The sequence below is a fragment of the Folsomia candida genome, unplaced genomic scaffold (assembly GCF_002217175.1).
Source record: "Folsomia candida strain VU population unplaced genomic scaffold, ASM221717v1 Fcan01_Sc006, whole genome shotgun sequence".
In the NCBI taxonomy this organism is placed as follows: domain Eukaryota; kingdom Metazoa; phylum Arthropoda; class Collembola; order Entomobryomorpha; family Isotomidae; genus Folsomia; species Folsomia candida.
Genome location: NW_019091198.1, coordinates 4,423,267 through 4,446,427, shown reverse-complemented (window position 1 = coordinate 4,446,427; position 23,161 = coordinate 4,423,267). Strand labels below are relative to the sequence as shown.

The following is a 23,161-nucleotide window of genomic DNA, read 5'->3' as shown; positions in this document are numbered from 1 at the left end:
TGGGTCTACCCTACCCATTGGGGAAAACCGCTTTTATATCCCTGATCTTTTCCTTCTCCCCCTTGTCCAGCTTTTTAAGTTCTTCATTAACTTTATTTTTCAATTCCTCCCATTGTGTTTTTGCTCCTGCCTCTTCAATTAATTTAGGAAGTATTGTTTTGTTGCATTGTAGTGTTTTTATGACACTCACCACACAGCTTTATACCCGTTCCTTTCACAAAGTTTTCTCTTAAGAGTTTTATTTTTTGACAATATTTTTTGTCGTATGGTTCCATGATCAACTTCCATTGCTTCCTCAGCCTGCACTTCTACAATATATACAAGTGTATGTACATTTTTGCTTTATTTATTTTTCAAATCATATCAACCTTACCATTAGTAAACGTGTTTGCTAATGTTACAGTGTCGCCAATTTCAAATTGATTCTGGAAATTGTTGTAGCGAAACAGTTAGTAACCAGACTATGCGATGTGACAAAATGAAATGAAATCTTTGGTTATGTTCATCTATTTCTTCATCTTTAGTTAGTTTCACTACTTTAGATCCCTTATTTGCGCTATAATCTCATTTCATTATACTAGTCCCAGATACCATTCTGCTACTTTTATTCGTAAAATCCAATTAAGTATGTAAATATTGTGTCCAAGCTCTCCGTTGATGTTCAACTAATGCTCCACGTCACTACTAATACTGTTATTATACTACTACTATTCAGGGATTTATTTTATAAAAGAAAATAGAAAGGTAAAATATCGATATGTATGCATCGTAAATATTCATAAACTTTTACAAATACCATTCACGCTACCTCTGTGTAAGAAAAATACTGACCGTTTTCATACGCAAGCCCAGCCCTTGAGTAACATGCAGCAGATAATGAGAGAGGAATTTATGCCTTACCTTGTTTTACAACGCAAAACCAGCTTGTTTGTTGTACAAACCATCCATATTACAAGCACGCTCACATTTCATGCAATTTTGTTTGGCTAGCATTTTGAAAGTTAAATTTCTGGTGGTTTATAAAAATTGCTTATGCTAAATAGCAATGCGATTTAAAAAAAATTGTTTCTTCTCCAGTGTCATATATGTTCAATTTTTCGTTTAATTTGCAGAACTTTTTTTTTTTTCATCTTTATTAAAAAATACATACGCCACCATTTCTAAATTGTACGTACATTCAGTCACGATAGCACAATACTTCTCTACAATAATCATGATTTGCAATATTTTTGATCAAAGCAATAAGGCATGTAGCAATTCTGTACTTTCTCTGGACTTCGCACTGAAAATCTCAGGAGGAGAGCTTCACCACCTGCCCCTCTCAGATCTTGATTTGCTTTGCATATGTGGTAGGGTACTATGAGTGTACTATAACCCTGACGTGGTTTGACTCCATGGCCACGTTTGCGCCCGCCACACCCACTCAAAGGGATGAAAACCACAAAAGTTACCAACTTCAAAAATCCACCAAAAATCCAATTTTGATCGGATTTTGATAAAATTTACATTTTTGTAATCCCAGATACTTGTTTGATCATATCCAGTAGCAATCTCAACTTTTTTGAAATTTTCGAAATTTTCGGCATTTTCGGGCTGATGAATTATTCGAAAAAATTCAAAATTTCAAAAAAGTTGAGATTGCTACTGGATATGATCAAGCAAGTATCTGGGATTACAAAAATGTAAATTTTACCAATATCCGAGCAAAATTGGAATTTTGGCGAGGGTTTGAACGAGTGAAAACAGGGCTTTTTTCGTGTTTTTGGCGCCTTTGAGTGGGTGTGGCGGGCGTAACTGTGGCTATGGAGTCAAACCACTTCAGGGTTTTAGTACACTTATAGGACACTACCACATATCCAAAGCACATCAAGATCTGAGAGGGGCAGGTGGTGAAGCTCCCCTCCTCAGTGTCGTGTACAAACATTTGTGTGCAGTTATGTATGTATACGATTTAAAAAATCTTTGGTATAAATACCCTCCTACCAATACTAATTAATTAGCTGTGCAATTTATGTTGTAAAAAATTGAATCGAAAATTTTAACCACGAACGCTCACAAATATTTAAATTGTTATTATGCCGTAAGATTGCAGAGAAAATGTAATTTTGACAGTCATTTTTGCAGCTAATTATTTTCCTGTAAAATGCTGAAAGGAAGCTACCTTTTATGCCAATTATTAAAAATGTTAGTAAATATACAGTGTGTGGACATGTTTGTATGTAAGTAATTACATATGTGTAGAATTAGTAGCCGCTATTGACTTGTCACATAAATTTGTGGTGGTACATATTTGTTACCACTCCTTATCTCTGCTTTTCTGCAGATGTATAAATATGCAGTGTATACGTTACTAAAACTTAGCAGAAATAGAACAGTGTTTTCAATTTTTGACTTAAGAAATTGCAAAGAATAGTCAAGAAACCTACATTACTTAAAATAGTAGGTGTACCAGTAAGTACTTATGTACTTTATGCGATATAGATCAGTGTTTCTTACTAATAATTTTAAGTGGAAACGTAATAAAAAAGCACTACCAAGCATAAAAATAATGGGTTGATGTCAATTCTTGTCTTTTATTGTACAACTTTCATAATGCATTACATACGGACATACTTTGTATGCACCAAAAACTGTGTCGCATCAATACCACATACAATATACACAAATCACTTCTAAAGCATTATTAGAGAACAGAAAGGTGGGCAAACTGGAGTGAAAGCCGCTGGAGAGCGAAGCGGTACACGTCCATCTCTGCGTGAAGTTTCCTCTGCAAAATTTGTCGCACTTTTTCGGACACGGGGCGATCATTTCCATTAGGTTTTCGGGTAAAATACCCTTTCTCGTGTTCATCTGCAATGCATATCATGCTATCAAATACCATTTCCAACTATTGAAACAAAAAGTGTATGCAAAAGCGTCAGCGGCGTCACTGCGTTCATTATCAAAGTCACCTATTTGGTGTCGTTTCATTCACTGGACACTTAATTGCGTTAAATTTGGTTTACAAATGATGATATAACTGAGCACATATTGTACCAATTATACCAATCCACCCATTTACATGGACTTGTTAGAAACTCTGGTAGAGGAAGGTGTAGGAGTATATTTAGTGTAACATAACATACCCAGTTGATTGTAGATTTGTGTCACACCCGAAAAGAACTTGGGGACGTAATTTTCCAGCACGGCCAAAGTTTGATCCATTCTTTCCAGCACACCGACGACAGAATAGTACCTCTCGATGTTGAACTTAGCCATTTGTGCTCCCCATTTGTCATTGATTGCTCTGTTTTTTATTGGCATAAAATCTCACATTGTCATCATCCGCAATACATACGCATTCGAATTGGACGGAATGTGTAACACTGTTATTGTGTCCAGAATTATCGAAAAGTTTCATTTTTTCACTCTAGCAGGAGTGCATACTACGAATCTAGCCTAAGCGTTACATATTATTCATTGATAATATTAATCTTATATGTAATATGTAATATTTTATATTTTATTGCTGACTGAGAAAAATGGGAACAATGAAGTACTAAAGTTTCGAATAATCTGAACAACTAAATGTTTTAGGCTTGAAAATACATGCATGTTGAATGTATACATGTTCCGGGGTTACGTTGGGTTATGTATATATTTCAGGATTCATCTACGCATGCATGTGTATGTATCTGTGTATGTTACGTAAAATATGAACCATCGAATGAAAATTAATCTGACTCACACGCAAGAGTTATGTTGTCCACAAAAGAACGGGATTGAAAGAGTGAAATCCGGTGTTCCATTCCCAAACTGACATTCCTCCTCCTCTTGCACGACACAATCCTCGAATCTCATCTTCTTCCAGGCTAGTCCTTAAAATATAATGGAAAAATATAGGCTCGTCGGCTGGGTTGATGACATAACTCTAAAAAATAGAATATATAACTAATAAAATCACTAACCAGACTTTGGAGATTCTTCATTTCTTCGCATAATCTCTGCCTTTGCTATTTCTTTATCAGCTCTCCGAGCCATAAATTCGGACTGGATTCGCATTACAGGATCACGGACAATATTGATGTAAATTGGATTCTCCTTTGTGAATCTGTTTGATTGTACATACTTTTATGATCAAAATTACCAGGAGTGATAACTAAGTTATTTCATAACCCGATCTACCCAACTTTCTCGAAGGCTCTTTACGTACTTTTGATACCTAGTGAAGTTGACAAAGAAGAAATGACGATCGTAACTTTTGGGGAGATGTTGATATTCAAACCAAGTGACTAAACTTTCCTGCTCTTGCTCCAACAAGAATCTGTTGAAACGGAACCGAAAATATGTTTTAAGTTTCTTGTTGCATAACATAATTTAGTCAACTTTGCATGCAAATTCACGTTCCTCTCTCTCTCGCTCTCCCTCAATATTAAATACATGCGTCCAAGTACCTGGGCCACGGAGTTCGGTACTCGTGGGGTTGGTGAGAAAATCCATTCCTTTGTGCCAACTCTTCCAACAATTTTACCAATGTGCCTCCACCACAGCGTGGAACTCGATTTAAAACGAGCCAAATGCTATCTGCTTTGGTTCTGAAGGAAATTTAACTATTAGTTGTTAAAGATCATGCTCATTTCTGAAATGGTAATACTGCTTTTTGTACCGATTTGTGTGCGTCGGTTTTATTTTGGCATTTTCTAAATGAGCCAATGTGTCCCATTCTTCAAGCAATTCTCGAGGAATTGCAGTCGTGGACTTGTGTGAAGTAGCTTTTTTGCGCCTGCCAACTTTTTTTCCATTCAACTTCAAAGCGCTCTCCTCTTGGGAAAAAGTGGTGCTATTCGTACGAATATGTTGTCCTAATTTTACGGACTTTTGGAAAGCATCGTCAGGATGAATTGATGTGACTAGGAAGAAAAGTAGACAAATCTTGAGCCCCAGTAAGAAAAGGAGGATTGGAATGTACCTGAAATGAAAAGGTTGACAATTCTTCAAAATCAATGTAATTATAAATATGTGTTTTTAATCTGTAGAATTTTTTGATTTTTATAGTACCAGCAGTTTATGTAAGCGGATCTAAAAATGCCTGGGAAGGACTTCTTCATTTTTTAATCATAGTACCGACGAAAACTTAAGTTTTTGAAATAGTAAGATCTTTTATCACTGTGGATCGGTCCAACTACTGTACTGCAACTACTTGTACTACTACTACTGTTTGGTCTTAAAGCCTGCATTTCGTCTCAACGGTATCATTGAACTGAAGAAGCAAAAACATTAAAACGCTTCTTCTACTTTAAGGCAGTTGTTGCTCTTCAAGTAGATCTATGACAATGGATTTTACGCATGGGCACCACACATAAATAGCCATGAAACTGCAAATCCTAATGCACTCTTTAACAATGGACTATTTGCACCGCATGCATGCCGAGATGTTGGAAATACAGCATTATTAGCTTCCAGTTGTTTGGTTGGTATCAATGTGAGATCATGCCGAAAATTGTCAAAAAAACTTTGAACACTTCATATTCACATCATCATCATCATCATCATTATCACATCAACAGACAAAAAACAACGTCAAGATACCCGATTCATCCTTTAAATTATGGACGAAATAGCGAGGTTGATTTACCAACAGTGACTTATTTTCTCGTTTATTTATTTCCCTTGTATTTTCAATTCAGATTGAACACTTGACCTCTATATTCCCACAGCGGTTCATAGAGTGTAGAAGGATGGATAGAACAATACAATTATGCCGTTCAAGTATTTGTTTGAATGAATAAATATCCCACCGGACTCTATTCATGGAAGAATAACAAATTATGAGCAGACTGCGTTCTAAGAAATGATCAACCTTGATCAATCAAATAAATTCATGAGGTTGTGATTTATCGTCTTGAGTGACTTTGATCAATTCCGTAAATCCGAAACCACCTTAATTAAAGTTTCATATCCATAGAATGCTACACCTTTTTGACGAATAAATGAATTAGATCGCACTACTAACATATTCACCATGTGCGCATATCAAGTGTGTAACAAATAGCCTAGTCGCCTTATTAATAACCTCCTAACTTTGCAAGGTAGGTACAAACGAGACAATAAATCACCCAGTGTCTCGAAGCATGTTTTGCCGAAGAAAGAATAACAAATGGAAGGTGATCATCATCATCCTATCGTTTTCAACATTATGGAATGCAAATGGGATCTAACAAGACACTCATCGTTTGAGATATAATTTAAAATTCCATGATGACATGTTGGCTTAACATATCCATAAGTAATATATGCATGAGAGAGTATGGATGGGTACTCACACCGTAATTTCAGGACTCGCACAAACACGGTCCTCTAGAAAACGGGAAATGTTGCGAAATGCTGTGTCTCTACAATGGCTACAAGTTCGTCATATACACGACGTATTCGTACATGTAGTTGCCTCGACAGTGCTCTGGCTTGAGCAAATGAAGCGAGGAAGGCAAACAAAACATGGACAATTCATTGATCTATCAAACTCCTCTGCCACGGAGGATGACGGGGGAACGGAAGCTCAACGCCCTGGGCAAAGGGAAGACCACAGGAAGACGGGGAACGACAGGCGTGTGGAGTCAATCACTCGTTGTCGTCGTCGTCGTAGCATCTTCTTCTCTCCTCGCAATTGTTGTTTGCCTTCATCCACATTCTGCCATGCCATACCTCCGATTGAGTCCTCCCCACCACTAACAGCCACGACGACAGAGCCTCTTTTTCAAAATGTCGTTAGTCCCATACAAATGCTCAGATTGGTGCAACTCTCATGCGTCATAGTTGCATAATCCCGATAGCTTTTCGTGAATTTTTAGCTTTAAGAAATAAATACATTTTAAAAACCATCATGTATTTATGTAACGCTAAGAGGTAGACGCTACGAAATCCGAAAGTAAGGTTCTGAATGAAACTATTTTTTTTATTCATGGTTCCACTTTTCGCAATATCCAGTCCCGTTTCAGACTTGTGGAAAGAACACGGTGCACTTTTCTTCTCCCATTCATCATCATTCTCATGTATGAAAAGTGAGACTTATTAGTCCTGGTGGAACAGTAGTTTTTTAGCAGAGTAGATATATGTAGATGGAACGGGTACTTTGTGTGAATATGTGTTCTTGTGTCCATCCAGTGTGCATTTGGTCTGACACATGTCGGACGACTGCTACATACACACTTTTAGGTCGTACGTACATAGGGGAAATTAATGGCCAGTAGCGTCTGTCATGTCTGGCGTATTATTAGGTTGAGCTAGCAATGGAGAAAAGAGGAAGTTCGATTTTACAGGGTGGTTTTCTAGTTATACCTGAATTAGGATTATCTCAAACCCGTCCCATCCCACCCAACCAACTATTAGTTTCTGTGTTGGCGACGACGACTTGGGCTTACAAACGTTACGACCAGCCACTACCACCTCGCTTTCTCTCTCCGTTATTCTTTATGTGGATAATTGGATTGGATTTTGCTTGATCGTTTGGTTCTGATACAGACATGGGTCTACTGCTGTGGTAGTACATGAAAATGATTTGTGTGGTGCGGTGGTCGTGGTAACTTTCTCCCATGCAGATAGAAAACATTGTTTTTTACCTGCTTCCTTTCGCCATGCATATTTACATATAACTATTTACATGGGTATAGCGTAAGCATTTTCTAATCCGAGGTATTGTCCATCCGTTAGTTGGGCAAGCCAGAGGTCGCGTAATTAATGTTCCTTTCTTCAAAACTATGAATATGCAATGTTTGTATGTAGAATGGTTTAAACGATTGTGTGTGCATCTCCGACCACCAAGAGTTGTGCTATCAAAACAAAACGTAGGACTTATCCTTGATTGTAGTGCCACACGTTGTCTGGGAGAACCTAGCTGCTCAAAACCGGATTATAAGCACGGACAACTCACCTGGCTTGGGTTGTGGGTTGGCGAGTAGTAGGTGCTTGTTTTATTAGGATTGAGTTCGACATGGGGAAAGTGTATGTACATGCATACGTACACCTTCTGCCAGATAGTTTGTTTAGAGAAAGGCTATTCAGCAGTCAGCACGGCGAGTACGAGGAAGGGAAAACCCACATGGATTTAAGTCCGGTTGGACAACCAAGAGTCAATAGTTGTTGTTATTCCATAGGTGGTGAAACCGAAATAAGGTGAAAGTGTGAAAATAAAAGGCAGGAAATCGCATTTCAACTAAATATTAAGAGAGCAAAAAACAATTTGAGACTACGCAAATAGGTTGCGGACCTTTGTTGCGTACGTACAGAGTTAATCGCAGCATGAGAAATTGTTTTGCTTATGCAGTCAAATTTAATCTAAATAAAATCACATCCAACTTTATATTTGTTTATAAACTGGGCGATGAAAGGGGAAAAAATTGTCAAGTTTATATTGTCAACTTGACATTTCCAATTTGACGTTGACTCGACATGAGCTCGAATCTGATTTTGACATTCTATAATGACAAAGAAAGCAGGCATCGAAAATTGATCTGGTTTATTTTGTTTGCAGTGTTCTGAATGAAATAAAATACAATGAGCGAGTGTTTGGTTCTTGAGGCTGCTGCTGCTGCTGCTACAAATTGTTAGTGAAAGAGGAAAGTGATCGGATTATTTTCGTTTGTCAGATCAGAAAGCTACATCGAGGAGATTGTCAAAGAATAAAAAATATAAAGATGCAGACAGCAGTCGGGAAAGCGAATCTGTGACTGAATTGAGTTACTTTTCCTTGTTTTTTTTCATCTACTCAGGCCGAGTGTATCAGATTTGATTGGAAACTGAAGACAAGAGAGACCAAAATTGGACGCTTCATATTAGCAGGAATCATATGTATCCACGTATGCAGTAGTAACTCCGTTTTCTCAGAATTTCTCGTCTTAATGGTTGAAAATATATCGAGCAAGGTGCCAGACAAAATCGTGCAAGGATTATAATGCGTATCTTTTCACTTTCTACGACTACGACTACGATGGTTAGTACATAACAACACATAAAAATAATGGGCAGCAGCAAACCGCTGAAACATGAGATAAAAACTAATTGTCACACAACTCTAACGTGACCAATTGCTGGATAACCAGTAAGTGTGCAATACTTGTACGATAACAGAAGGACATTTATATATATATATATAACTGACAAGAGTGCTACATAGCTGATACAATTATGTGACAGTTATTACAAGGACAAGAATTAAAAACCTCAAGTTTCATGAGGAGGAGGAGGATGAGATCTTCAAGGGAGCTGGGTTGTGCAGCAAGGCAATGAGTGAAAGCACCGGGGAGAAAGATGGACAAAATGGTCTTGTACATAAGGAAACTGACGGGAATTCCGAGTCCTCGACGCCCAGCCCCACCACACCAGCTGCATATATGGAAACATCAACTGCTAATAAGCAAATTCCTACTGCATCATCTCACCATCAGCATTCTCACCAAAAAGCTCAGCAGACCCGTCCACATTCCTCAACCTCCTCCGCCATTCGTGCTCCCAAGAACGGAAATGGGACGACAAACTCTACCAGACCAAAGTCTGGTAAGGTCAGAAAGGGACCACAAAAGGATGCAGTAGGTCCTCCGGTAAACAATGATGCTGCTGAGCATTCATCGACCATCCACAATTCCAAATCAGTTCCCAGGTCTTCCGGCATCAAATCTCATCAGAGTTCTTCTTCAAATGGCAGAGAAGGAGATGAAGACGGGACCGAACAACATGTCACCACTCAAGAACCAGGAGCATCTGTAAGTGGAAAGAACAAGACCTCCTCGGATGCGACTGGTAGTGCTCGACATGGTGAGACTGGATCGAGTAGCAGCAGACCATCCAATTTTGCCCCAACTTCTGACCCACTCACCACGACGACTGGATCTGAACGCACGAAGCTGTCTCCAGTTCCCAGTACGGGCAAGAACAAGAAACCAGGAGGAGAAAAACCAAGCAGACAAGGTTTAGCCTCCCTGACTGGGATACCATATGAGTCCGGAGTTAACACGGAATGCATTCAACTGCTGCGACAGTTGTGGAACGTCCACGAAGAAGCTGTCCAATTTCTGGGACAGATTCGTTCTGCGTTGACCCACTTCCGCCAAGAACTCCGTGCGCAGGAGAATCACTTTGAGAGTAACTTGAGGGAAAAAAGACACTCCAATGCGGCCAGCACCACGGGGCCTTTAGCTGGTGCAGTAATTAGCAGTGGTGGTGGTTCAGGTGAACGCGGGGGAAATGAGGACATGGTCAGAATTGATGGATGGGTCCCACTTCAAATGTTTATCGATGGACTTAAATGCATTTCTGATAGTTTTTCGGATATTGAGAAACAGTTCGGAACCCTTTCCGTCTTCAAAACTCAGTGCAAATTAACGCTTTTTGCAAAGGTTGGTAGTATTAAGTCTCATCTTTATCCTTCTCTCTCTTCCTCTGGGCTATCCAGGCCTATACTTAATTTAGTTTCTACTATGTGCAGACACATTGGTCTGCAAATACATTGAAAGATATTTTCATTTCCATCCAGCATGCTTTCTAGAAAGTAGACGTACTTGGTGTGTCGCATTAATACGAATGACATGTCTCATTTGATTCGTTTCGCAGGTGAAGCATGCCAAGTTGCAGGTGACACACGACAGACTTTCTATCATGCACGGGATCCAACAACTCATCACCGTGGCTCTCAACCTTCTCGCCTCTCCGTCATCCTGGTGTGTCACCGAAGAGGGGAAAGTGGCCAAGCTGGTTCAAAATGTCTTCCAATTAACTGAAGTGTATAACTCGGTGTTAGAATCGTCTTGGTCAATAGCAACCACGTCTGAGTCGACGGAAGCAGCCTCCAACACGTCATCACTGGTCGACATGGAGGCTGGAACCACAAATGCACCCAGCAACAAAAAATCAGCCATAACCTCCATCCAAGTTTTAGTTCAAATCAATGCTGCCAATCGAAATGACTCTCCTCTCCTTAAACTCTCAATGAAACCCTTGAATGGGATGCGGCTGTTGCAGATTTTGGCAGAGAAAAGGTCAACCTTTGCTGCACATGCATTCTATAAAACCATGTTGTCAACTTTCTTCACAAATCCGTCCGAAATGTTGACTCCAGGCAAGTTTGAGTCATGTTACTCTGAGGAGGACTCGGGCCTGCGTCCTTTGGGGAAGGCCTTTTCGCACTGCCCTTCTCTCCTGGGGCATGCAGCCGTCAAGAAGACGGAAAATGGGGAGCAACGTCTTTGTAGAAGCACAAGGACTAAAATGTACTCTTATTTTCATCAAGTGCTCTGGACACTTGCTGGCGAGCATGCTGAAGATTTACTGCTCTGGGGCACATTTTACAACTTGCCCATGGTTCTTCAGCCATTAGAAGCATTTTCCACGTTACGCAATGCGCTTTCCCTTGGGCAACATTTGCAAGGTAAATGTAAATATGGATGCATGAATGAATGATCATATTCTGCAGCATGTGTGTATAGGCATTTGTGTAGTTGAAGATCCACCTCCGCATAATTTAGCATATTTAATTGTCATCATATTCAATTTGTTGTTAAACAAGAAACAACAATTTCCTTTTACTTAATACATTTTCGAGTTTGTTTGCGGTTCCCTGTCTGTCACTCACTCGTTGCGTCACCAACATTCCATTTGACGTGAGTATATTTAATATCACTCTCTCATTCTCTCTCCTTCATTGGACCGTAAAGTTGTTTGGAGGTTTCGGTTTGTTTGGCTGGGTGATAAAAATACGATGTATGATAAATGTCAGAATTTCTCAACTATTCTTGTCTTCTTGCCTTTCAGAGAGTAATCTCTCACCAATGTTGTCAGCATTTGACTCCGTCTCTGGAGCCCTGCACTCCTTCTCCCTCCTTGCCAACTGGGATGAAAAAATGCGAGAAGCTTTCCAAGAAATGTATCAAGTTAAACGTCCCGAACACATTTCTCTCGTCAGCAAACCCGAACCTTCCCAATGGGCCACAGAGATTGGATCAAAATTCGGTCAAATCATAACCAGTTGTGTAAGTATGATTGACTCTGGAAGCGGATACAACACTGGCCGATTTTCTGCTCCTGCCAATGAAGAGGAACCTTTGGGGAATGAGGCTCAGATTTTCTTCAGACTTGAAGCTTCCTTGGTCTACTTTAAAGCGTGGGTGGTCAAAAGGTCAAAAGTCTGGTTGAACGGATGGGCTATTCCACAATTTTTGGCCATTTCTCAGAGGGAACCAGCTCTTTTGGTTAAGCTCATCAAGTCCAGAGAAGTAAAAAAAAATATGTCAGATTAATTATTAGCTGCTCGATCAATTTCCAGCCTTAATTACTTATAAAAATGTTTTCATGAATGGTGGTTGGGTGTGAAATTTTATAGTCGCTGTTAATCACTCGAGACTTTTTGCTAAATCACGAAGACATTTCAATTCGCCTAAGTGCCAAACATAGGAAGGCTTGTGCTGATGATTTAAGAGTTGCTATACTCATGGTCCAAGTAAGATATTTCCACTTGAGGCTGAAAAAAATCCGTTGCTGTACCATATCCAGAAGCAAGATTTTCCTTGTACATATATTCATTTACTACTTTAGACCATGCCTGACGAACTACTGCAAACCGTTGGACCTGTGTGCAGGACGCTAAGTTTGGCCACTCTGCAATCATACATGCCCCCTGCGAGTCACTGGAAAAGTAGCGGCTTCGGAACTGGACATGGTCCGGACAAACCCTCGAATTATGTCAGTATATTCATTGGTACGTTTTAATTTTGATTATTCCAACTACAATTTTTTACAATTTGGCTTCAAGATACAGTTTTTTCGTTAGTTTCTCATTTCATTTATTTTCCCCACATGACCCATTTTGACGGTTGTAATCTGAGCTTGCTAATAAATAGGGGAGCAATGAAGAGAGAAAACCTTTCAGCAAGAGTGCCATAAAATGCTAACTACTGAGGCGCAAGTATAGCGCTCTGATAAACCTTTCTTAAATATAATGCATATCATGGGTTTCTTTAAAATAATTCATTTGAGGTGGGATACCGTAGTTGAAGGTGCAAAAGGGCCAACCAGAGTTTCTGTCCATGTGGAAGGTATAGGAAATGTAACGGCCAACAAATCCGCTTGACCCTTTTGCATCTTAAACGAGGATATTATTAATTAAAGTCGTAAGAGTGAAATCTCTTAAAACTAGCGTTTCCTAAATAATGGCCCAATTTATTTGCAGTCTTATTGTGAAGTGATGGTTGTGTTCGTTCGTAAGTAATATTTTCAAAGCAGGGAAGATTCTTCTTCTCAGAATTCTGTAATGACTTTGTTGACCTGCGATATTTCTAATACTTATCGTTAGCCTATTAAGCATTTACAAATGATTAAACCGAGCAATTATACGATGCAATTAACTAATAAAAATGAATTATGTTGCAACCACAAGATACCGATATTTAGTACAGTGTTTTCCCGATTTTTCATTATTATCACTTGAATATTTACAGGCCGTGTAGTTGAGCCTGTGACCACAGCCTCAGTCGAGCTAATTCCAGGCCCGGTGCAAGAAGCGATGGGAAAGCAAATCGTTCATGCCGCATGTGATGCCTGGTTGCAGTACATTCTCCATAAGAAACTGAAATTTAGGTGAGTTTTACCCACTCAAATTTCCTTCTCTATACTTCGATTCTGTATCCCGAGTCTTTTTTTCTCTCTGTTTTCCTATCCCATCGAGAAGAATTTATTTGAGATTGCGAAATACTGGAAAGACGCAGTTGTTCTGGATTGACGTTGTTTTGATATTTAATTTCATTGCTTTTTTACAATATATGTAGGAACTGAAAGTTGAAAATAATTCAATTTTTACCAGCCATACTTGGAATATTGAATATTTTTTAATCGAGTTCAAATTCTCATTTCTTTCTTCGCCTACACATGGTCGACCTTGTAAACTGGATCCACATGGAGAGATATCCACATGGCACATGAGAGAGAGAGAGTGAGAGAGAGAGAGGTTGCTTCAATAAATTAGATAAAGCGTTTCTCCTCCCTGAGCCTGCTTGCCCTCTGCAGAGCGAGAGAAAGGAGACGTGAACGATAAGCTATAAAGTGGAGACAGGCGACTTCTCCTAAATTAGATTTCCTTAAGTAAGCATAGATGATGTAAAAATATTGATATTACGAATTTCTAAACTAAAACCTGTCTGCCTTGGCTGCCACACAAGAGCAGATATCTCTCCGAGAAATGCGAATCGAAGTTTATAGGGGACGTCTTACCAATATCCAATATATGAGCACAAAGACAAATTGAACATGGGTAATGGAAAAGGCCCAGGGCTCTCACTCTTCAGATTATCTTTTCTTCCCATTCCATAAGTGCTCTTTGTTCGTCCTCCTCTCCTCAATCTCCTCAGAAAAGCGTTTACGCATTCTTTTCGGAACAATCGCAGGGGAAAGTTTAGTGTCAACTCCTCAGTTCAGCAGCCATGCTACAAAATGACACGTTAAACATGCGACATGTCAAAATCTTGAGACTTCACTTTTCATGATGCAGTTCATAAAAATATCTACTCTGCTGACTAATTCAAATGCAATGCTTCACTACATGCAGCTCGAATGTATTTATAATGAAGACTTAACCTTCTGACATATCCACTTGCAGCGAATGGGGTGCTGTTCAACTGCTGAGAGACTTTACCGCATTTCGAGAGTGGATAAGGACGGAGACCGAGTTGGAGAAGGAGGCCCGAAAAGCCATCCTGCATTTGGAGGTCCTCAAGACGTGCGAAGGGGTGGCCTACTTGCTTCTTCGAAATCCTGGAGATGTTCTCGGAGTGGGGAAGAAACCCTCGAGGCAAAATCGACGAGTTGCACCAACCTCTTCAGGTGAATGCATTCCTTCTTCGTCCTCATTAGAATCCATCACCATTCGATCCATCCTGACCAGGAGAAAGTTTTTTTTTGCGTCACACTTGAAATTTCTCATTCCTCATTAGGATTCACTCGAGCGATTTTTAAATTTGAATCAAAGTCGTACTCTGTGTGCGACGTGAAAAAAAGTGCATATGAAATAAATTATTGTTATTCAACAGATTCCGTAACGTCTTCCCCCGACAGAGACGCAGATTCTACAGCGGAGGATGACATCCCTGCAGAGATGTACGTTCCCAACCAGCAAATGTGGTTAGAACTCAGGTTACGAAGAAGCTATTTCACACCACCGTGCTGCTAACGGAGTGCTTCATTTGAGAGAGAACGTATCACAACCAGTTCACATCTTTCTTCGTCATGCTTTCACTTTGGATTAAACTTTGGATGTTCTGTAGACACACCACACGTGTGCTTGTACGTATTCATATTCATATTCCATCAGGTATGGTTTAAGCTAAATTAAGTGTACTGTCGAGTACGTGGTTTCGTCTACTGTATGTATTTAGTGTTTGGTTCACTATGAAACCGAAGCCGGTTTTTCAGAGGGTGGATCAAAGGTACATTGAATAATAGGACATATAGGATTTGTGCATGACGAGATGCACAAAAACAAGATTATTGAAAATACTCTACTAAATTAAAATCCTGAGATTAATAACTATTTATAGTGGGAAAGAGATATGTCAATCGATAGTGGAAAATGTTAACTATTTAACTTTATATAATAATAATTAACTAAGTGTTTGCATTTTTTGGGTGTTTTATTCTCTTTAAACTCAAATGGTGCCAGATGTACCCTTATTGGTCATTTGTTAAGTCTACTCTCTTGTTTCACTCCACGTCATGTTTTTATGCAAATTATACTACATAACTAGGATACATATATGCATAACTTAAGTACATATAGCAAACGTGATTCGTTGATTAATTTATAGGACTTATTGAAAATGGCACTCAAGATAAATAAATCAAAACCATTGAATTGTCATGAAATTAACTCATTGTTCTCTTAACTCATGCACATTTCCTCGACTCAAAGATTAATGCCAATCAAGGTTTGCATACATATTTTGCAGAGACAAAGCGATTCTTTGCACGTCAATTTTATAACTTAAATACCTTCCATTCCACTCTTTGCGGAAGCTACAGACTTTCTTACGTAGTTCAGTTCCAGAAGCCATCAATCCTCTCTGTGCCAACATTTGTTATTGTAAAAATATCAACTCCAAGTCGACCTGAACAGAGGGCATGTTCATATTCAAACTTTAAACGATTGTTCAGCAAAACTGCTAACTCGTGAGAGAGTGATCTTGAGCATGAATATTTCAGTTGTGTCTGAGTTCCTCCAACCCAAAGCAGTGTCTTCATCATCGTCATCATCTTCGTCAGAAAGTTGCAAAGATGTGGTTCCCTCTCAATGGTAACACTTTTTTTTAATTATTACGTGTTTCCCAATAGTTTTCACAAATGAGAATGCATTAGCTAATTGGTGAAAACATGTTGCAAGATAATATCAATTTTAAATCTGTGAAAGTCACCAAGCCCTGGGAAAAAGTATTGTCTGAACTGAACTTAACTTGTATAAGTACGTAAAAATACTTATCGTAGTTGTCTCGCCAACGGAACTTAAACAACCGAAGACGGTTAATACGTGGTAACAACAAAATAATCTTTGTAGGCTTACTGCACTGCTGTACATATGTATACCCAAGTCTTAAATTTTCTCTCGAATGTGTAGCATATTGATGTGCGTCATTGAATATCATGAGCTGTCGTATGACATAAAACATCCCGTAAACAGTGAAAGTAACTAAGTTAATCAAAGTCATGGTATAAACAATATTTTTATACGAGCCGTTTCGAACAACTTGTAGCAAAAAGTCGGTTAAATCGTTTCAAATTTATAAGTGTTCGGAAACTAGGGTATAATTTTCTACTTTCAAAATGAACCTACATCTATACACTTATTTGACAAATGGAGGTTGGGTGACTTTAAGGTAAGTTGGCAAATGACGTAATGGATCAATGGGACACATAATCTCATCCTCCTTGCGCGTCTCACATTTTCCTCTGCTACATACACACCATGTTAAACCGTGAGAGAGTAGATCCTCAGTTATGTCATTGAATTTAATCAGAAAATGTATACAAGGGTAACAGGAATTTGCTAGAAATTCGTCAAAAAAATTCTAAAAAAGTAGAAAGAGGATTATCGGAAACCTTCGAGGTATGGCTGAAACCTGTTTAACTAAACACAACTATTTTTTTATGATCTCATATCCGACGTGTATCCTAAGTCAAGTCAAGTGTTCTGCAATTTGCCAATTTTCACTCTGTATTTTGCCAACCTACTATTTGCCACATCTATGACGAAAATAGTGGTCTAACACATTGACACAAATTGGCACACTGAAAAGTAAGGTCAACACTTGAGTAACCATAAATATTAGAGTTGAAAAGTCAAGTCATGTCCACAGTGAGAATCATACATATTTGTGGAAGAGCCTCCTTCCAAACCATGGAAAGTCGGGGATTGGCTGGTCTATTTTTGGCTGCACAATTTAATGTTATATATGTTATAAGTTATAATATTGAACGGATGGAGATCATCGAGATCGTTTGCGGGATCATATATCTGACCACAGGGGGAGGATCCAATCAAGTTTCGAAAGTAAAAATCTACTTTTCCCCCGACCACACCCACAAGTTCCAGGGGGAGTGGTCCGATTAATCCCAAAAGTTAATAGGATCCTCCCCCTGGAAAGGATCCCGGAAACCGATCTCGATTATTTTTAGAAACAGAATTTCAAGAATTTCAAGAATTTCAAGAATTTCAAGAATTTCAAGAATTTCAGGAATTTCAGGAATTTCAGGAATTTCAAGAATTTCAGGAATTTCAGGAATTTCAGGAATTTCAAGAATTTCAGGAATTTCAGGAATTTCAAGAATTTCAGGAATTTTAGGAATTTCAGGAATTTCAGGAATTTCAGGAATTTCAAGAATTTCAGGAATTTCAGGAATTTCAAGAATTTCAAGAATTTCAAGAATTTCAGGAATTTCAGGAATTTCAAGAATTTCAGGAATTTCAGGAATTTCAGGAATTTCAGGAATTTCAAGAATTTCAGGAATTTCAGGAATTTCAAGAATTTCAGGAATTTCAGGAATTTCAAGAATTTCAAGAATTTCAAGAATTTCAGGAATTTCAGGAATTTCAGGAATTTCAGGAATTTCAGGAATTTCAAGAATTTAAAGAATTTCAAGAATTTCAGGAATTTCAGGAATTTCAGGAATTTCAGGAATTTTAGGAATGTTAGGAATTTCAGTAATGAAATCATTTCAGAAAAAACATCCAGCTAGGACATTTCCCAATGAAAAGCGACGACGAGTAAGGATCGAAATGAAGCAACAGTGCTTATGCAGTTTGAAGCTTATGCGTCAGCGTTGACTCCGAAAACCATGCTTATACTTCCTCTGAATAGAAATTGAAAATCTTGTGCCCAGACGAAAACATACGATGTCAGAGAATGCATGCCAAAATACGCAGCAAAGGAAAGTGCCTTACCGGCTATTGACTATAGATTAAATTATCTGTTGAATAATTTATACTTTGCAACAAATGTGATACGGTTGTGGTGGCTTAGACAAGTAGGTTATCCATACAAAAGAGGATTCCCCCGAAACATATAAATTCATACATACATAAATCTGACCAGAACCAAAGACGCTAATCTCTTCACCGACTTACAATTAGTATTTTCAGAGGGAAGCGAGCAAAAATAATGGGATTCGCGGAAAACTTGAAGCAAAAAAAATCAGACGTGGTTCGAGAAAGTACTTCCGATTTGAATTCCTTATTTTATTTTCAAGACGTTGTTTTAACTGATTGTGAGTAATTAGCAGTCACGTGTGGGTAGTAGGTGCCTCTCTCGAGGAAAGAACATCAGAATGCCATTTCTGAGTGACATTTGATAGCGCTAGAGTGCTTCACTCACCCTTAATGACGGCGACACTTGAGACGAGAGGACTCAAGGATTGATTGATTACCATTGGATTTTGAAAGGAGTGTAAAGAGAAGAATGAGACGAGAGGAAAGGTTAGAACAAAGGCGGAGGGGGATTTGTTTTCTCTGTACAAATCCTTTGTTTTTTGTTTTCTTTTTGTCTTCATCTCATGGTTTCTGGCTGGTTGGCTGCTTCTTCTTCTTCTTTTCTGTTGATGCTGGTGCTGCTGGTCTTTTACTTGAGCTCCAATTCCGTCGCTTCCATTCATCTGAATTCTAAATGATCTAATCCCCAGCCGAATCCATTTTACGGGGCTGTAGTCATTAAATCACTACCCGGTTTTTGGCTGGTATGATTAAGGCCAATAGGCGCCAACTGACGTACTTGTGTGCAATTCAAAATTATCAGCTCGGCTGAATAGCTTTGACGGCTAAATGTCAGTCAAGACTGAAATGAAATTGGGAGAATGTTGGCCAAATAGCCCATATTCTTTGATGAAGCATTACAATTTATCATTTTTGCTGCTGTCGTTTGGAAATTTAATTGTGTTTTGTGTAATAATTGTGCTATTTGCAGTGATTCAAATGTGCCAACTGCATGCATACATTTACCTTCGGTTTATTTTGTTTGACAGTCCACCGTCATTGCGGAACATCTCATTTTACGAAATATTTATCACACCAATCAAGAGCATATGAATCTCGTTGGCATCTCATGATAATCTGCACTTGGCATATCCGTGGCGCTTCTCGTCTAAATAACACAAACCAATACTTTCTCCATGGCCTACGTATTGGTTGATTCAATTACAGGAAGTAAATGTTAAATTATGTGTAAGACGAAGAAGAATGTAGCGCGTGTATAAAATATCCATCAAAAATCTAAGGTTTCAGAAGTAATAGTCAACAAGTTATTTTTGATTTTTAGTATTTTTCTCTCAATTTTCAGAGTTAACGAGATTGGAGATAGGAAATTGAAAAACAAGATCTGAGACCTCGGCAATTTAATGGATAAAATGCTACCATACGAATACAATTAAGGAAACAGGAAGTACCTTAAAATTTGTTTTTTGACACATGCTGCGGCAACAATCAACTAATTAAATTAGAAAATTATTAAACTTTATTCAATTTTCAATTCCAAAATGTGTAGGTACTCGCAATTCAATTACTTTTAAATACAATTTGGATCATAACTATTGTTCATAAGGGACAAAGCAGTCAAATAATAATGTCATGTTAATAACAATACACTACGGGACAAAAATGAATAGATTGGATGCATGAACTGATTGTGTCTTCGAAATCTCCGAAACTGCGTGACCGAATCGATTAATTCTTTTTGCATGTTATGCACAATTTAATAGGCTACTTAAACAGCCAACTTAAATACGAAGGGTCTAAAACCTGCGCTTTGATTATGCGCATAATTAAAAAAAGTAAAATTTCAGACGGACAGAATTGAGTAGATTTTTAAAACATTCCAGCAGGACTTGACCAGGTAAGATGTTTTTGTTTCAAAATCGACATTTTCATGTCTGGATAAGTCATTTACATAATATTCATCAATTAATTAGGATGTCGAAGGTCAGGACCGAGACCACAATCCAGCAAAGGGCGCTCATTATCCAAGCATGGGAGGGAGATGAAAATGGGTCCAAAACTCCCAAGGAAATATCAGATTTTTTCAAACTCAATTATAAAACTGTTTGGAGGATCATTGACCGCTACAGAAAAACCAAAACAATTTGCAATACACCTGGACGAGGACGAAAATCAATTTTCAACACCCGAGAGAAGCGCTCAATTCTCAAAACCGTTAAGGTGAATCCTAGAGCCAGCGCGGTGGATATTGCAAATTCCGCTGAAATTGATCTTGGCAAGAAGGCAAGTCCTAAAACCATCCGGAGAATATTAAATGAAGATGGATTGAAAAACTTTCGGGCAAAGAAGAAGCCCTTCATTTCCAAGAGGAACATCAAGAAGCGGATGGACTTCGCAAAGGAACACATCCACAAGGATCAATCGTTCTGGAACAAAGTTTTGTGGTCCGACGAGAGCAAATTTAATGTCTTTGGGTCTGATGGTAGGATTAGAGTATGGAGGAAGACAAATGAAGCCCTGAAAATGAAGAATTTAAACCCAACCGTAAAGCACGGGGGCGGCAGCGTCATGGTGTGGGGTTGTTTCAGCTCTGCAGGTCCGGGGAATATGGAGTTTGTTGAAACTACAATGAACCAGCATATTTACCAGGATATATTGAATGGGAATGTCAAAAGTTCGGCAGCAAAACTTGCCTTAGGACGACGATACATCTTCCAGCAAGATAACGATCCTAAGCATACTGCGAAATCGACGTGGGCGTTCTTCAAAAAAAACAAGATGACTGTATTGGATTGGCCCCCTCAGAGTCCTGATCTCAACCCAATTGAACACTTATGGGATCACATTGAAAGAGAGATCCGAAAGACGCCGATTCCCAACAAAACGGAACTCCAAAAGCGGATAATCGAGGCGTGGAATGCTACATCTCCGGAAGTCACTGGACATCTTGTAGACTCCATGAACAGACGATGCACTGCCGTGCTTGAAGCCAAAGGAGGCCCTACTAGATATTAAATGTCGAAATATTTGAAATTGATTTTTTTATTTTAAATAATAAATCAAAAACTGAAAAATCTACTCAATTTTGTCCAAGCGGTTTCATACATACGACGGAAATATGTAATTCTTGTTATTCATCTTAGTTTCAAATCTGTGATAAATGCAGAAATTTTAGAGGATTAAATGCTGCATAATGTGCAAAAAAAATTAATCGATTCGGCCACGCAGTTTCGGAGATTTCGAAGAAACAATCAGTTCATGCATCCAATCTATTCCTTTTTGTCCCGTAGTGTATATACATTATTGTGGATCATTCTATTTTCAACTTCCTCGTTATTCTATAAATCTGCCAACTTCCTTCTTTGACTTGGAAATGACAAAAAAAGTAATTTTCATTTCACTCGAATGCTACCTGAATATTCCTTTGTGGCAAACCAGCAATCAAACTTATGCTTCAAATGATTATTGCAAAAAACTTTTTCAACGAGTCTCATAATTGATTAAAATTATTTATTCAGCAAACCATGCATAGCATGATATCGGGTAAGCATTGTTATGCATGAACATTTATTTGGATACTCCTCCTCCTTCAGCAGAGGACAATATTCGCAAAATCTGTCTAATGTTCAACTCCAATCGAACCACCGCATGAAACGAAACATGAAGAGAACCAATTGACTTTTCCCCTGAACTCGCATAACAAGTGCTGTCACTGAGGTATTCTGTAGAGGCATTCTGCACCAGGCCTTGATTTTATGTTGATTGATTCACTTGAAATCTGAATTCCGCAAAATTAAGTTGTATCAATTAAGTTGATTAACCATGATGTTCGCCCAATCAAAACGTTTCAAGTTCCTGTGTACAGCTAGCGATGCGGCGATGCGACGATAACGCGATTGTCGTCAGAAGAGCCATAGCGCAACTCCAAAAATGTTATAGCATCGCATTTATCTATTGCGTGGTTGACGTCCATTATTGCCAATATTTGAAACTCGACAGGAAAAGTACATAGAAAACGAATTGAATGGATATTGCTGAATGGATGAATAGAATTATTTGATGCTGGTGGGTGTAATGCAATCTGAACAATTATCTCTTTGGGAGATGGACTAGATAAGACAACTTATTTCTTCCTTTCTGGGAGGGTTACCTGACCCATTATTTCTTCTTCAGTGTTATTCTTTGACAGGATGGTGCAGATTTCAAAAGCTGTTTGATGAGATAATTTAAATTAGAGGGTGTTTCCTGATGTTATGAGTAATAGTTTTTATTCTCCGCCCTGAATCGTGCTATCTTGCAGTTAGCATGCATTTATGTATTCTTTATTGTGTTACTTTTCCAAGAGGAATGTAGCAGCAGAGAAAAATGCAAGGTGTTCGACAATACAACCAATTTATTACACTAATTTAGATTGTATTGTGTGAAGCAGGCACACAATGGACGTGTGTAAGCAGCATTATCCTTTTACATGCACTACATGGATACATATGTAGCTACATACATAGATTCGATCGAGAGTAAGGATCTAATTTTTCTTGAACATATCCAACAAGTTTTATAAGAATTGGATTATTACGTAATGTCTAAAAATACTGCAAGGTAAAATTGTTGTATTTAAACCTATTTATGAATTGATAATTGCAAAAGAAGGAATTATTTTGACATTATCTTTCC

General features: G+C 38.5%; 2 protein-coding genes and 1 long non-coding RNA gene across 3 annotated transcripts; 1 reads left to right on the top strand and 2 right to left on the bottom strand.

Annotated features, from left to right (window-relative positions):
- Positions 1-4: 4 nt before the first annotated feature.
- LOC110850703 lies at positions 5-650 on the bottom strand. The gene is made up of 2 exons (XR_002547999.2): positions 374-650; positions 5-308 (listed from the first exon to the last, which is right to left on the bottom strand). It is a non-coding gene; the product is annotated as an uncharacterized LOC110850703 (long non-coding RNA).
- Positions 651-2,546: 1,896 nt separating this feature from the next.
- On the bottom strand, positions 2,547-5,214 carry LOC110850701 (heparan sulfate 2-O-sulfotransferase pipe). The gene is made up of 8 exons (XM_022098220.2): positions 5,038-5,214; positions 4,646-4,948; positions 4,434-4,574; positions 4,193-4,303; positions 3,948-4,090; positions 3,728-3,857; positions 3,126-3,286; positions 2,547-2,850 (listed from the first exon to the last, which is right to left on the bottom strand). The coding sequence occupies exons 1-8, from the start codon at positions 5,085-5,087 to the stop codon at positions 2,684-2,686; spliced, it is 1,206 nt and encodes a 401-aa protein (XP_021953912.1). The 5' UTR covers positions 5,088-5,214; the 3' UTR covers positions 2,547-2,683.
- Positions 5,215-7,957: 2,743 nt separating this feature from the next.
- On the top strand, positions 7,958-15,880 carry LOC118436089. Its single transcript, XM_035853249.1, has 8 exons — positions 7,958-10,367; positions 10,582-11,395; positions 11,779-12,239; positions 12,347-12,463; positions 12,559-12,721; positions 13,461-13,599; positions 14,615-14,838; positions 15,045-15,880. The coding sequence occupies exons 1-8, from the start codon at positions 9,258-9,260 to the stop codon at positions 15,182-15,184; spliced, it is 3,168 nt and encodes a 1,055-aa protein (XP_035709142.1). The 5' UTR covers positions 7,958-9,257; the 3' UTR covers positions 15,185-15,880.
- The last annotated feature ends 7,281 nt before the right edge of the window (positions 15,881-23,161 follow it).

Excerpts from the sequence above, each read along its gene's own strand:
- LOC110850701 (XM_022098220.2), bottom strand. The coding sequence starts at position 5,087 with ATGAAGAAGTCCTTCCCAGGCATTTTTAGATCCGCTTACATAAACTGC. Across the intron at positions 4,949-5,037 it reads TCCGCTTACATAAACTGCTG|GTACATTCCAATCCTCCTTT; the intron begins GTACTATAAAAA and ends TTTTCATTTCAG. Across the intron at positions 3,858-3,947 it reads TGAAGAATCTCCAAAGTCTG|GACTAGCCTGGAAGAAGATG; the intron begins GTTAGTGATTTT and ends TTATATTTTAAG.
- LOC118436089 (XM_035853249.1), top strand. The coding sequence starts at position 9,258 with ATGAGTGAAAGCACCGGGGAGAAAGATGGACAAAATGGTCTTGTACAT. Across the intron at positions 12,240-12,346 it reads AGCTCATCAAGTCCAGAGAA|TCGCTGTTAATCACTCGAGA; the intron begins GTAAAAAAAAAT and ends GAAATTTTATAG. Across the intron at positions 12,722-13,460 it reads TTATGTCAGTATATTCATTG|GCCGTGTAGTTGAGCCTGTG; the intron begins GTACGTTTTAAT and ends GAATATTTACAG.